General features: G+C 45.0%; 1 protein-coding gene across 1 annotated transcript in view; it reads right to left on the reverse strand.

Moving 5' to 3' along the window:
• The window catches only part of LOC142303383 (uncharacterized), a 140,988-nt gene that overhangs the window by 22,702 nt on the left and 101,671 nt on the right, over nt 1-16,615 (reverse strand). The window contains exons 8-10 of the mRNA XM_075344687.1: nt 7,098-7,180; nt 3,546-3,659; nt 1,680-1,802 (exon numbers count right to left, since the gene is read on the reverse strand). Of these exons, the coding sequence (XP_075200802.1) occupies nt 1,680-1,802; nt 3,546-3,659; nt 7,098-7,180 (320 nt within the window). The remainder of the gene's footprint in view (nt 1-1,679; nt 1,803-3,545; nt 3,660-7,097; nt 7,181-16,615) is intronic.

The following is a 16,615-nucleotide window of genomic DNA, read 5'->3' on the forward strand; positions in this document are numbered from 1 at the left end:
GTCGGACATCCTTCCACTTGGTATCCAGGAGCATAAGATGGCAGAGTCCTGGCATCCCTGCCCTTTATCCCTTCGGGTCACATAACGCAGCTTCTCTGCCCGCCCCTTTTGGTCTTTTGCGAGCACTCTCTTTTTTGCTCCGCTCCTTAGTTTCGATTTCGGCCTCAGTGTCCTCCTTCCGGCTGTGATCCCAGGGGGCGGGGCTTCAGCTTTGCGCCCTTTCTCGGGGAAGAAGACGCTGGGTTGTCCTTTTTCTCGCACAAAAATGGCGGCTAAAATGGCGGTTTTCCAAAATTTCGCAGCGGAGCACCACTGACAGTCCAATACAATGGCGCACTTTCACCAGGTAAGTGAACGGGTATTTATCCTGTTCGTGACGCCAAAAATCGAGGTGTGCCACCCCTGTGCCAGCAGCTGGCGCTGCTCGGATCCGGATATACGGTATGGCTCGAGGAATCCTGCCGGACCCGGGGGTCGCGCGGACACTCCGACTAAAAGGGGACGTATTTGTACGGGTATGGTAGTAAACTGTCGGTGACGCCACCCACGGTGTGTGGTGAGATGTGGCACCACCGCTGCTGTTGTGGGACACCCGGGGCGATGGGATGGCAGCTTGTTGTTAACCCCTCCATGGGTAGGGATGGTGACCCCGGGACCCGGTGACTTGGTGCAGGGGACGGTGATGGCAGGGACCGGTGCGCCTGGTCAGACCAGGGAGTCTCAGCTTACTCACGATGAAAGAAGTCAGACAAGTCATTTGGTTAACCAAGGTGATGGTGGCCGGCCGCCACGGCCGTGTGTATTCTGGTCCCCCACCCGGGCTGGTGGTCCGTCTCTCTTCGCTCTGCACTATGCTGTAGTGTTGTGGACTTCCCAGTCTGGAACTCGAGAGTCCGCTCCTGGTAATACTGTTGGGAGCCGTGCCCACTGACGCTGACCTGTGGGATCTACAGGCTCTGACGGATGCCTTATCCCTCTCTGTGGGTGGTTGTCTCTTTTCGGGACTTAGGTTGGGACAGGACCTATAATCCTGCCCTCAATTGGTTAGTTAGCTAGGCCGTTGGTTCCGGTCCTGGCTTCAGGGTCCGAGTACCACCTCTGTGCACAGTTTCCGGTCGGGTCCCCGGTGTCGGTACCGGCGGGCTCCAACCCTGTCCTGGTCCACCTCAGATCTGCCGAGCTGTCTTCCCGTCTCCTGCTAGCTACGGGCCCACCGTCTGCCACCTAACCAATGTGTCCGGGCTCCAACCCTGACACCTGTCAGTTCAGCCTCAGGCCTATAGCAGAGGCCTGGACTTCACTCCACTCAACTCCACTACTCACTTAAAACCTTTTTAAAACTGACTCCTTTTTCCTGCCCCGGGCTCTCCAGACCCCTAGGTGGGCGTTTCCTTCTGTCTGGTCCTGCCCACTGGTGTGCCTGTCTTTCCCTGGGGGAGGGGACTAGGGTTTTCTGGTTGGCTGTGTGTAACCTAGGTGAGGGAAGGTGTTATGCGGAGGCCTATGTGTGACTACCTGCGGTGTCAGGGCGTCACAGAACCGGTTACATTGAACTCACTAGAAGTTACGAGTACTAAGCACCCAAGCATGGTAGTGCTCGCTCATCACTAGAATAACGCTTCCACTCCTCCACTAAACCTAAGTTAACACTAATATAGCTGTAAATATAATCGACTTACCGGAATTGTGCCAGTAACTGAACAAATGGGCCCTGGCATAACTGGAAAAGCAACCATTCGGCTTCTACAGCAGAAATTACTTCTTTTGTGCCATTGGATGGTCCACAGAAATTACTGCCCTGCCTAAAACAGAAAAGTAGGAAAGATCATTGTTTCTTATGCATATTTATTTTATTTTTTTCATACAAGTCATTATTGACTTTTATAAGAAGATTTACAATGTTTGCGTGTTCGTTTACATTGGATACATCTCCTATAAAAACTTATGCAGGAAACCTGTCAATCACTCTGTGTCCAATACATTCCCGCTTTCAGTTTTGCTGCTAGGGCAATTCCAACAAGCCCACAATTTCTTTAGCTTTGCTTTATAACTGGGACAATATGGGAAAAGTTATAACATTATGATAGAGGGTGAGCAAGTAAAACTGAGTTCACATATTCTGTAATCATCCGTTAAAACGGATCCTGCAGAGATCAACTGGCAAAAAAGTTTTGCAAACACAACTTTTTGTGTCCATTGTTAAGTAACTAATCTCTGCTGGATACGTTTTTTTAACCTTGGAGTTTATGGAGGACGGATTCATTAATGGATTGCTATTTAGACATTCATTTTTCTTGCATTTCGAAGGCTGCTTTCACACATCCGTTTTTTGCTGTGCGTCACAATCCGGCTCTTTGCAGAAAAAACACAACCGTTTTTTTTTGCCGTCGGTTGCGTTTTTTCCGCATAGACTTTTATTAGTGCCACAGTGTATTATGGGAAATTTCCTAGGCATTCTGGGTAACGGCATCTATTTTCAGGAGTTAATTCACCACAGGAAGACGTGTGCTATTCTGTGTCCTAGCACTCTCCTTGTTAAAAGCCTACTATCCTTACAAAAGCATATCTGGTACGGGATTACTACTGTATGTAACTACATGTTGTTCAAGTCTGTTGTTTAATTATATAGCTGTGATTATATACAGAGATTAGGCCAGATAGAAATTCACATGTATGTGCAGTCTCCATTTTGTATAGCACTTCCTCTGTACAATGAATGTATTACCAATGCGCATTATGTGCTCCATACTTACTATTGTTATTTATATTCTTAAGGCTGCTTTACATGGTACGACCGATTGTGCAATTTCACAATCGATCGTACCCGCCCCCGTCCTTTTTGCGTCACAGGCAAATCGCTGCCCGTGTCGCACAAAGTCAGTAACCCCCGTCACACATACTTACCTCTCGTGCGACCTCGCTGTGGGCGGCGAACGTCCACTTCCTGAAGGGGGAGGGACGTTCGGCGTCACAGCGACGTCACACGGCCGCCGGCCAATGGAAGCGGAGGGGCGGAGATGAGCGGGACGTAAATATCCCGCCCACCTCCTTCCTTCACATAGCCGGCTGCGGCCGCGTGACGCAGGTGAGCTGCTGTTCATCGTTCTTGGGGTGTCACAAGGAGCGGCGTGTGCTACCCCGGAAATGAACTACTAAATTAAACGATATTATGGAACCTAGCGAGCAGTACACGACTCACGATTTGTGAGCGATACTGCGTCTCTAGGAGGTGTCACACAGGCCGGCATCGCCAGCGATGCCGGATGTGCGTCACAAAAACCGTGACCCCGACGATCTATCGCACGATAGATTGTCTGGTGTAAAGCAGCCTTTACAGTTTTACCATATATACTCTTTCGCACCAAGTGTACTGTTAACCAATAAATAAGTTTAGACTACAGAGCAACAGTCTGCTTACTTGAGAAATAGTGAAGGTTTATGCTGTATGTCAGATTGCACACTGTGCAAACGTGCATGAAGACAGAACAATAGTAGATTACTGGAAAAGAAATGATAAGGTTTGTAATATTTGCACCGAACCAGACCTTTGTTCTACTTGTTTCACCATTTTCTTCATGAAGCTGAGTCTGGATCTGCTCTTCAGTTTATTCACAAACATGATAAAGTCCACAAGGCCATCTTTTCTTCTCATATTAAATCTAAATGCAAATATATATATTAAAGGGATGATGAAAAAGCAACACTACAGTATGCAGTCAGCTAATCTTCATTTAAGGCAGACTTCCCTGAGAAGACATGTACTTGTAATTCCAAAACCTGTTGGTAAACTTTTCAAGAATACAATTTTTGAAGCAACAAGCAAATTACGTGCTCATGAGCAGTACGAAGCACCATCCCTCAATTAGTTAAGCTGCCCAATTGCAATGCAATTGTAATGCCGTGTATTACAGCCTGCAACTGGCCGGGCCTAAGAAGCTTTCAATGATAGCAAGCCCAGAGGCCATTGTAAGGAAATAAGCATTGGCGCATCGCAAATGGGGTACAGGGGATCCAATGGGGTTACAGATGTTCATTTTTGACTGGGCTATTGTTACGGAACTGCCTAATAAATGGTGGAAGCAGGCTATCAGGCAGTCAGGGTCCACCGTGCAGAGCAAACCTGCTGTTGGTGATGGCAGAGGGTATAGGGAACCTGTACCACAAAAGCGGTACTTGGCGCTGTTACCTCACAGCGGCACTAGGACCAACTGCGGTACTCCCTGTTAACTCACAGTGACTACCGAATTAGCATAAACGTAAATGAGGAAATGCTAATAGGCTTATGGGGAGTGCCTAAATAATATTAGAGGTGAACATGTAGTTCCTGTCCAATCACAGCAACTACTATACGTGAACGGATGGTAACCCCAACCGTAGTCCACTAACTGACTTCCTCTGTTGCCTCACAGAGGTAAAGTATATGAATGAAGGTAGGAAATCCGTTACAGGTCACGGAGATCCCTGGACGCTAACCTCTATTAACTCAGAGGATATGTACCTAAGGTGTAGGTGCAAGCAGTACTAACCGTACTGTCAAGGCTCAATGTGCAAGTTCCTGCCTAAACCTTTTGTGCTAGCCGCCAAGTAGGGAGAAAGGAAGCTCTCTATGCTAGCCGCAGAGAGTCACCTGAGAGCACAGTGAATGAGGTGCCTGCCTAAGCCCGGTTCCACTAAGATGCAAGGTAGCGGACACTAGTGGTGCACTAGTAGGTAGGTGCGCTTAACCAGCGGGTGTTCACTGGCTTGTAACTGTGAGCATAGGCTAGCTAATAGGAGAGGTCACACATGAGGCGGCTACCTCATGCATGCACCAAGACGACTGAGCACCGAGCAGCGTGCTGCAGGGTTCTTTATAGATTAAGCACCACCCACAAGATAGAGGCACCGAATCGGTTCTCGACCAATCAGCATCAAGAACATCAGCGGTGACGTCACCCGCGGCCAATCCGCAAGGAGAGCATCACAGTCATTGCATCAGCAATGCGTGACCAATCAGCGGCTGCCACGTGGTGAGCATGCTCAGGGCGACCAAGGCTGACTTAGTGCAGATAGCAGCTTGTCTACTCGCGCATTCGCAGAAGCCCCATTTCAGGACTTAAGGGTGCTTTATACGCTGCGACATCGCTAACGACATATCGTCGGGGTCACGGTGTTTGTGCACATCCGGTGTCGTTAGCGACATCGCAGCATATGACAGCTAGGAGCAATGATCAACGATCGCAAAAACGTCAAAAATCGTTGATCGTTGACACGTCGCTCCTTTTCATAATATCATTGGTGGTGCATGCCGCTGTTTGTTCGTCGTTCCTGCGGCATCACACATCGCTATGTGTGACACCGCAGGAACGACGAACATCTCCTTACCTGCGTCCACCGGCAATGAGGAAGGATGGAGGTGGGCGGAATATTCCACCCGCTCATCTCCGCCTCTCCGCTTAGAAGGAAGGGCGGTTTGCCGGCCACAGCGACGTCGCAGGGAAGGTAAGTCCGTGTGACGGGTGTAAGCTATGTTGTGCGCCACGGGCAGCGATTTGCCCGTGACGCACAACCGATGGGGGCGGGTACTCTCGCTAGCGATATCGCAGCGTGTAAAGTGCCCTTTAGCCTCAGCTGCTAAGGATTTCTCAGGCGGGTAGAACGCCATGGCAGAGAACCAGAGGGAGAAGAAGGAGGACGCGGACCAGCAGACCCACGAGCCGTAACAGCCATCTAGGGGTATACAGGTCTGTGCTTTGTGCTAGCACTTATCCCAGCAATTGCCTGCTGCCATAATAAGTTAAGCTAAATCCCCACAGAACTGTTCAGTTCATGTCATTTGGACACAATGGCAGCACTGCCTAGTCACATATACTGAATACTCAGCGTGTGGGCTGTAATCATGCCCACTCTTCTTTGATTGACAATCCTTTCTACCCAGTACAGCTATGAATAGTCAGATCTTCAGCTCCGCCCAGATGAAATGAGCATTTCATAGTGAGGACCTTAATTTCTATTTTGTTTTCCATTTTTCACTGTTAATTTCAAAATTAATACATCTAAAAAGGTTAATATCTACACTATGTTATCCTGCAATTAGTTACAGAGAGAAATCTATAACGTCAGTTTCCCTTTAAATATCACCTTGAAGTTCCATATGTGACTTGGGCTTCTATATGGCTATGAAGCTCCTTTGTTACTATGAATATTCTTATAGTGTACAGTAGGGAATGCATTATTCCATATATAAAAATCCTGTTACTTTTAGGCTAGGGCCACACGAGCGTATGGCATCAGATGCGATATGCTATATGCGATATGCTAATGACCCTCGACTCTCGCCCTGCTGTGAGCGTGAGCTGAGTGTCATGCACCTGTCATCCAATCTTGTGATCGGATCACAGCTGCGGAGGAGAGGGAGGGACTAATCTCCCCATCTCATCTGTTGTCAGTCTGTAAGTATATTGCACTGCAATTAGATGTCATCTGAGTACAGTCTGATGTTTCACTCGCACCCATAGTCATGTACGGGTGCAAGTGAATAGAGCTCTTGCATACACTCACAGCATCCTGCGATTGCTTGCTCTGTCCGATTCTGCTTGAGAAAAAAAATTATAGATGGGGAACTGCCTGATAGACTAACATTGGTCCGTGTGGAATGCAATTTATCACACTCCACTTGTCCGATTTTACTCACCATGTGTCCTAGGCCTTATTTTGAAATATTTTTTAATGATTTTAAAATATTTAATTTATAACAGTAATATAAATACATATAATTAAAGAGCTATCGTCAACTAAAATATTTTTTTCAATTGTACTCTATCTCTAGATCTATAAAAAAAAAGGAAGTTGTGTAATATTTGTTAAGGCCTGTGCAAAGTGCTGGATGTATAACATTTGGAAACACCTACTAACCTCCCACATATGAAATTAACAAACTGTTAAATTACAACACTTATATGTACGTCTTTAAATGTCCCTATAATCAAGATAGCTGAAATAAAAAATAATCATCTCAACACCTGCAGTTATTAATCCATCACATGAATATAAAATACATGTAAATGCTAAATATTACATTGCATGTGATCATACAGAATTATTACATGAGCACATACCTTGCAAGTAAGTGTTCCAAATCTACAGCTGACATAGAAATGTTACATTTTTGAAATATGAGACGAAATTCAGACCTGTTAATCTGAAATAGAAGATGGAATATATGTAGTGTACATTGATTGTATATTTCTGAAAACTTTCAGTCTATGTCAATTTTTGGGTCCTCTGTAGTCAAGCTGATTGCTGGAATGTCAATTGCTGAGGAAAGCACTTACAGACTACTGTAATCAGTCCACTGAAATCAAAGGGATTTTTAGAGTTTTTCCTGTGATACATTATATGCCCTGTTATTTTTTTCTTGTGAATCATGACTAGGGATGAGGAAACCCGATCGGTAAAGTTGGGGGTTTGTAACAGACACCGAGTGTCCGGGTCTCAGACTCAAAGACACACTTTTAAAAAAAATCCATGTCCTAGTTCGGGTAATGTTTGTATGCTAATGAAGTCTGTTGAAAGGCTGCAACACAGTCAATCAACAAGCTCAATTGCATTCGGAAGTTGCTGTGAACAATAAAGAAAAAAAAAATGACATGAGCTCCTGCCTGTTTTTGATAACCAGCGCAGGTAAAGAAGACAACCGGGCACTGCAACGCTCAGCTATCTGCTTTACCTTGGCTGTTTATCAATAATAGAGGGGATACCAAGCCGTTTTCTATTTAAATTATTTAAATAAAAATTTTTAAAAACCAGTGTGGGTTGTGATTTGCGTCCTATTTTTGATAACCAGCGCAGGTAAAGCAGACAGCAAGGGGCTGGTATTATCAGGCTGTGAAGGCCCATGGTTATTTGGCCCTCCCCAACCTAAAAATAGCCAAAAGCTGACCCAGAAGTGATGCATCAATTACATGCAAAAATTCTGACACTTTGCCCGAATCATCCTGATTGAATCTTCCCAATTGCTCTGATGCTGTTGCAATCATGGTAATACTTTTTGAGTTGGATTTAGCTGTGAATTGACAATTTTCATCAAGCTCAGGGGTTAGTAATGGATAGGCATCTATCAGACACCCCCATTACTAACACGGTAAGTATAGAGTTAAATAAAGTTCCATAGGTCCACTCTACTCTAGTGGTAACCATATCTTTAGGGATACCAAGGTGAATATTTTTGCGGGGCAATTCAGAATGCATTTTTTTTTCTCACTTGTTTGCCTTTTGTATTTTTACACTATAAAATTTAGCAGTAACAGTTTACCCTAAAAACTGAACATCTAATTTTCTTGTGAATAATCATGCCAAATATACGGTACCAGTCAAAGGTTAGGACACGGCATAAATCATACCGTACTTACAGAATGGATTTTTTTTATTTTCCCTTTTTATGCATAATACAAACTTTCATTGAGTGACCATAAACTTTCAAAATGCAAAAGAATATTACATTTTTAATCATCCAAAGAAGCTTCCATTTGTCTTACAGTGGCTATAAGGCGGGATTTGCACGTTGCGACATCGCAATCCGATGCTGCGATGTCGCACGCTATAGTCCCCGCCCCGTCGCAGGTACGATATCTTGTGATAGCTGGCGTAGCGAAAATTATCGCTATGCCAGCTTCACATGCACTCACCTGCCCTGCGACCGTCGCTCTGGCCGGCGACCCGCCTCCTTCCTAAGGGGGCGGGTCGTGCGGCGTCATAGCAACGTCACACGGCAGGCGACCAATAGCGGCGAAGGGGCAGAGATGAGCAGGATGTAAACATCCCGCCCACCTCCTTCCTTCCGTATAGCCGCTGGCGGTAGGTAAGGTGATGTTCCTCGCTCCTGCGGCTTCACACACAGTGATGTGTGCTGCCGCAGGAACGAGGAACAACATCGTACCTGTCGCGGCACCGGCATTATGGAAATGTCGGAGAATACACCGGTGATACGATAACGACGCTTTTGCGCTCGTTTATCGGATCATCTAGGATTTACACACTACGATGTCGAAAGTGACGCCGGATGTGCGTCACTTTCGATTTGACCCCACCGACATCGCACGTGCGATATTGCAACGTGCACAGCCGCCCTAACATGAATGCTAATTATTACTTATACACAGGATAGATTACACTTGCTCATTTGTGGGGATTCCGAGATCCCCACCGATCCCAAGAATGGGGTTCTGAAGTGCTGTGCTGTGGAGTGTCCCCACCAACTAGCGTCAGCTACCAGAGATGCATTTTTAGTTACTCTGACCACTTTCTGCTTTTTCCTGACGCTAAGGTCTATGTTGTGATAAACCATCTGTAGTTGATTTAGGTCAGAGGACTATGAGAGCTTGTTATTGTAGTACAGCACTCCATCAAGACCCCTACACTGCCAGGAGTTGTTTAGGATCAGTATCCTGTTGAAATACAAATTAAGACCCAACTACCAGTAAAGATTGATTGGCATGTCTCAACAGAAGTTTGTGGTAGCCATGGTGGATTACTGTGCCTGATTTTTAAACAGATTTTTTTTATCAAATAAAGTTACACAAAAAAAAGAGAATCACATAAACACAATAGAGCAAACAGAGCCCTTAATTTACATACATAAAAGGGAAAAAACCCATGAGTAAAGTTCACCCCTCTCCCACCCACCCCTTTGCCAACAAACAGTATTGTTTATTTATTATGTTTATGCATTGCTTTGACTACACAGTATTCAAAATAGCTTATTAGATATAGGGTAATAATAATCCTTTTTATATTCTATAAGGTATTTAGGAAACACTGTTTTATGATCAAAAAAGTGTAAAATTCATCTCACCATGACAAGGTGTATCCCAATCAAGCACTTATATAACTAGAAGATAGCACTGTTGATTGGGGTACACCTTTTTCCAGTGGAATGACTTTCAAAGTTTTTTAATCAAAAACAATGTTTACTAAGTACCCTATGTTATTTATATGTACTGCCATATTACTATTTACTTACTGCAGGTTATATATTCATTTTGTTTCTATCTTGGATTTTGACTGTTAAATGCCCACAGTGTGAACATAGAAGGATGGAGACTGCAATGTCAGGGTCAATTTTCTAGCACAATGGGCGCTTCCTAGAGTCCTCTGCTGCTAGCAGTAGATTAGACGCTGCTTTCTTCTGATGTACAGCTAGTCTCTCCCGAACCAGTAATGGCCCTCCCTGACAAATTTTTGGGGAAGAAAGACCAATTTAGGGTGTTCAGGGAGAGCGGTAGGTAATTTTTTTACCCTACAGGCCCGGTGAACAGGAAATGAGTCTATTTCGGGTGGAAATAATCAGATCCCTACTGAGGGGGGTCCTCGGACTTGGGTATTTTCTTTGTTTCCACAAGCCTCAGGTCAGTCATCTGGTGATACTTTTTTTTGCCTTATTTTTAATCTATGATGAGCCCGACAGAATCCAAGTTGCGGAGGCACAGATCATGGACTTGGCACTGGGGGGCCGCACTGCTGAGAACTAAAGTACTGAGGTGGAATGTTGCAGCTCTCCAATTTCAGTTTCACTGTGGCCATTCGGGTACACTTAAGGATGCTATGACTTTGCATACCCCACCTTGTTCCTTGGGGGAGGCCATGATGCAGGCCATTCAGATGGATTACAGGATTTGTGAAAGGCGCGATGAGCGACAGGGGGTTTGATTGTTTGTCCAGAATTGGTTCACGTACTTGAAACAGAATCAATAGAAGTTGGAGCTGCCCACTCTCGGACCGTTGAGAGAAGACATCAGCGCAATCTCGGACTCTGGCTCTCCTGCGGATGCGCAGATTGGTATTGGGATATCCATGGCTGTGTATTCACAATCCTGTCATTGAGTGGTGTTGGAAGAATATTGTTAAGTGGAGCCCCAATTGTCATAAAAGATGTCTTAGTTCTGCACAGGTTTTCTCCGCTAGTCTGGAAGGTCTGCCGAGGTACCTGAAAGGCTTTGGAGATGTTTTTATTGAAAAAGAGGCAGAAATATTACCTGCCCATTGTCATTATGACTGTGCTATCAACGTTATCCCTAATGCCAGATTACCCAAAGCTCTCCTGTATTGTTTATCAGGTACTGAACATACTGAAACTAAAAAAAAAAAAAAATATGAAAGAATATGTAAATGAAAATTTACGGAAGGCTCATATCCATCCAGGCTCCTTGTCTGTAGTTGCTGGGTTTTTCTTTGTTAAAAATAAAGATGGGGGTCTGTGACTTTGGCTTGATTTCCGTGAATTAAACAAAATTATGGTTGTAATACTTACCCACTTCTACTTAACTTATCCCCGACCCATTTAATCACCTTACAGGGACTAAGTGGTTTTATAAATTTAATCTTAGAGGGGTATTGTATAAAGTCTGAAGGTCTATTTGAAAATGTAGTCATTTCTTTTGAGTTAATCAATGCTCTGACAGTTTTTAAAAACTTTCTGAATGACAGCTTTTCTGACTGAATTGGAAATTTTATTGCAGTATATTGTGACAGTATTCAGATTTTTTTTTTGCCTGATCTGGATTCACACTATGAACATAACAGTTTGTTTTACAAAAGCTTAGAGAGTTTGTTTGCTAAATTGCAAAAATGTTCTTTTTCTGTGCATGAAATATAATTTATGGGGTTCATTGTATCAGCTGAAGGGTTTAAGATGGATCTTGTGAAAATGCATTCTATAATTGATTGGGTTCAATCTTGAAACCTTAATGCACTGCAACGGTTTCTAGTATTTGCAAAATTACTACAGAAAATTTGAGATTTTTCTCAAATTGTTACACCTCTTTTTTTAATCAGATAAATTTTTATTTTTCTCCAAGTATACAAAACATGTGTTATATTTCAGCAATAACAAGCAGAACTTTAAACTTTCCCTCCCCAACATCCCCTCCCTCTCCCCCCTCAGCGTACATATTACCCATATCAATATCAAAGATCTTACATTTTAACCCTTCAGTAGCATATATTGGAATGTATAGAACTAATCTCTGCCCCTAGTCCAACATCTCCCAACTCTAATATTTATCCATATTGCAACCAATATTCCACAATCTATCAAAAAGTGCAAGTTGTTTCCTTTTCCCATATATGCTTCTCTCCATTCGAACAATATGATTAACATATGCGACAAATTCCCCTCTAGTCGGTGGGTCCCCCTGCATCCAGTGTTTGGCAATTACTTTCCTTGCCGCATACAGCAGTCTGGCTATCACTATTTTAAAATTGTTGTCTACTCTAATTTTTTCCACGTAACCTAAAAGACATACCAGTGGTTGTCTGGGAAGTTTACATCTATAAGCTCCTTCTATTCTATTAAGAACAGTTATCCAAAAGGCTGCCAACCTGGGACACATCCACATCATATGGAAAATGCCGGCACCTTCTCCATTACATCTAGGACAGTCGGAGTTACTCTTCAATCCCATTTTACACATAATTAGCGGGCATCTATATGCCCTATGCACCACGTAGAGGTGGGATAATCTTGTTGGTTCACTCATTGATATGTATTCCAAAACACTATCCCATACCTCATCAGTGATCCCGTCTATCTCTGCCTCCCATTTATTCCTAGTGTTTACAGGGTGATCAAGCAAATATGTATGCAGTAGGTCCCTATATATAGTAGATATGATTTCTCTTGTGGGTCCACTACTACGCACATATTTCAGTACTAGGTCTGCCTGTACCAGCAATGATTGCTTAACTCCCTGAGCCACCACTGCATGCGCCAACCGTTTGTACTGGTACCACCCAAGTGGGGATATCCCAAACTCATCCTGTATTTGTGTAAACGATTTCAGACGTCCCTGGCTAAGAATTTTCCCCATATACCATATACCTTTACGTGCCCATTCCTTAATTTTGCCTATCTTGTATATCTCAGAGCAGTTTTCATTGTCCCACAACGGAGATAATTCAGTTATTGCTGTAATCCCTCTTATTTGCTTGATCTTCCTCCAGATTCTATTCATCAGGCTAAGTGTGGGGCTCGTTTTTCCTATTCTCCCAAATGATCCAATTGTTACACCTCTTACTGATCTCAAACGTGAGGGAGCAGATCTTAGGGTTTTGTCACCTACAGTTTTAATTCACCCAGATCTCAAGAAACCATTCATTGTGGAGGTGGATGCTTCAGAAATCAGGGTTAGGGGCTGTTTTATCTCAAGGTCCCAAAATGCTGAGAAAAATGATGATGTGGGTATCATGAGTTGCTCACTGCCAAATTAGCTTTTGAAGAATGGAAACATTTTTTGGAGGGAGCTGTTCATCAAGTAACAGTTGTGACAGATCATACAAATTTAGCTTATATTGAATTAGCTAAATGGTTGACTTCAAGGTAGGCCAGATGGTCTTTATTTTTCTACAGATTACATTTTTTCTATCACGTTCAGGCCAAGGTCCAAGAATGTTTGGCATGATGCTATGTCATGCAACCTTCAGTTTCTACTCCATCCTCTAATCTTCCTCAGATATTGTGACTTCTAATTTATCCTGGGATTTGGAAGTGGAGTTCCATGAACTCCAGTCATTGGCTCCTTCCACTACTGCTTGGTCCAAGTTATTTGTTCCTGTGTAGCCAAGATTATGTCTGTTCCAGATATTTGATCATTCCGTTTTGAATGGTCAAGCTGGAGTCACAACTCTGCAGAAAGCTATTCCTAGACTCTTTTAATGCCCATCCATGCGTATTGATATTCAATCATTTATGTCCACTTGTGAAATTTGCACACAAGCTAAAATCTGTCATAACCGACATGCCAGGAAATTGGTTCCATTGTCAATTTCAGAAAGACCGTGAATTCATTTGTCCATGAATTTCATTATGAATTTGCCTTTATCTGGAGGGAATGCTGTGATTTGGGTAGTAGTTGACGGATTCAGTAAACAGGTTAATTTTGTTCTGTCAGGGTTACCGAATGCTGAGACTCTTTCCATGTTGTTTATCAATCAGAAAGATTAAGATCCCAATGCTTTTCATCCCAAATGTGTTCTACAAGTTCCTTTTGAAGAGGCTTGTGTCATCCGTGTTGTCTTTCTCTTGCTTCTGTCAATGAAGGTTTGGAGTATGAGGTGCAGAGGATCGTGGATTCTAGGAAAATCCAGAATTCTCTCCAATATCTCGTTAATTAGAAGGAATACGGACCCAAAGAAAGATCATGGGGGTCAGTTTGTTCTGTGAAGGTTGATTGTCTGATCAGCGCGTTTCATTGTAGATTTACTGGGAAACCTGGGGATATAGTGCCTCCCCCTAGAAGCTGGTGTACTGTCATGAGTCCTAGCAGTATGTCTGGATCCAGTGAGTGTCAGTTCAGCAGTCCAATCAGAGGCTGGGGCATGCTGAGCTGTCAGTACGGCGATGGACAGCTCAGCCATCAAATGGAGGCTGGGGCATGCTGGATTTCCTCCATGTGTCTCCTGTTTGGAGTGACTACCTAGCTATTTAGCTGGCTCCCTGTGTGCAATTCCAGCCATTTGTAGCTTTCATCGCGGTGGTGCCTGCATGCCTTGTTTTCCTATGCTCAGTATCTCATCTATTGTTACATGACCTCAGATCTTTCTTCTGAGTATCCTTTCCCCTTGCCCCTTTGTCTTTATAAAGTACCGTATTTTTCGGATTATAAGACGCACTTTTCCTCCCAAAAATTTGGGAGGAAAGTGAGGGGTGCATCCTATAATCTAAATGTGGCTTACTGGAGGAATGCAGAGGAGTCACAAAAGGCCGGGGGAATGTGGTGGTGGCTTTGGCTGGGCTGGTGCTGTTGCGGCTGATGCTGGGACGGCTGTGCGGTGTTAGCAGTTGCTGTGCGGGGTCTCTGGCAGCTGCATCGGCTCTGCGGGTTCTGCACGTGGTCTCCAGTGGCTGGTGCTGGGGTTGCTGTGCAGGGGCTCTGGCGGCTTTACTGGCGCTACGAGCTGGGCAGTGAGGAATTCAAATAATGCCGCCCAGAGTCAGCGCGTGCGCAGATGGAGCTCTCGGCTCAAGCTCCCAACTGCGCAGGTGCCACCCTCCGGCCCCTTGATCTTCCTCCATCAGACTCCATTTCTTTGAAGCCCTCAATGTCCGCAGCAGCAGCTGCTGCAGCCCAAGCACAGCTGCCTTAGCACGGCAGAACCTGCCCACGCCGCAGCCTGAGCCCTAGCCTCCCCTGTAGCAGCAGCCGCCGCAGCCCAGGTACAGCTGCCCGAGCACTGCAAAACCAGCCTCCGATGCAGCCTGATCTCCAGCCTCCGCCGCAGCAGCCGCCGCAGCCCGAGCCCAAGAATAGCTGCCCAGCATGTCAGAACTAGCTTCTGCCGCAGCCCCCCGCAGCCCGAGCCCAAGCACAACTGCCCCAGCACGGCAGCACCAGCCTCCACCACTGCCCTAGCACAGCCTCCTCCACCACTGCTACTGCCCCTTCCGGTAAGACACCACCAGATTTTTTCAGCTTGTCTTGCTCTGAATTTGGGGTGCGTCTTATAGTCCGATGCATTTTATAAAACAGAAAATACGGCACAGTGGAACCTTGGTTAACGAGAACAATCCGTTCTGGGAGTGTGCTTGTTAACCAAGTTACTCGTTCAGCAAAGCAAGATTTCCCATAGGAAATCATTGCAATGCAGACAATTCGTTCCACAACTTGTTAAATGTCCCATTCAGGTCCCCTATTGTGTCATTCCAGACATGCACAAACACGTACAAACACGCACAAACTCACAAGCACGCACGCACATATTATGCTCACCTTACCTTCCGTTCCATCGCCGGTCTCCTGGGACTTGCTGTTCTCCGGTACGGGCTGTGTATCGGGTTCCAATAATGACGAGGGAGGGACTTCTGCTGCCGTCAAAGGCAGGAGCCGCTTGCCTCTGATTGGCCAGCGCGCTGCCTTTGGGTGGCGGTGGCGGCGGAAGTTCCTGCTTCATCGCTATGGTTGCCGATACACAGCCTGGAGTGGGGCGGCGAACTACAGAACCCAGGAGGCTAGCGATGGAACTGAAGGTACAAATATTCTGCTCACCTTACCTTCCGTGCCATCGCCGGCCTCCTGGGTCTTGTAGTTTGCCGCGAGGACGTCGCAATGAGCCGGCGGACTACAAGAACCATGAGGCCGGCGATGGAACGGAAGGTAAGGTGAGCATAATACTGTATGTGTGTGCGTACGTGTGTGTTTGTGCGTGCTTGTGTGGACTGCAAGTGCGGGTCAGAGCGCGGTGGATGTACGGAACCGGAAGTGTGTGCGGTGAGGATTTTGCTCGTACAGCAAAGTTTTCTCGTAAACCGGGTTACAAATTTACAGAAAGCTTTGCTTGTTAAGCGAAATTCTCGTTAAGTGAGTTACTCTTTAAGCGAGGTTCCACTGTACTTAGAATTCTGACCTTAGATCATGACCTGACTAAACCTTTGTCTTACCCCTTTGTTAGATACCAAGCAGTCTTGGTATTTGACATTGGACCTCTTGACTACCCAGCCTAATAGCTAGCCCGTGAGTAGTGACTAGGGTCACATGTCAATAAAAGTGTATATACTTATGAAATACTAGATCTAAAAACAATGAAGCAGCAAACTTCATGAAAACAAAACATTTTGTTAGTCTCAAAACTTTTGGCCATGACT

Source organism: Anomaloglossus baeobatrachus, chromosome 4 (genome assembly GCF_048569485.1).
Source record: "Anomaloglossus baeobatrachus isolate aAnoBae1 chromosome 4, aAnoBae1.hap1, whole genome shotgun sequence".
NCBI classification, from domain to species: Eukaryota; Metazoa; Chordata; class Amphibia; order Anura; family Aromobatidae; genus Anomaloglossus; species Anomaloglossus baeobatrachus.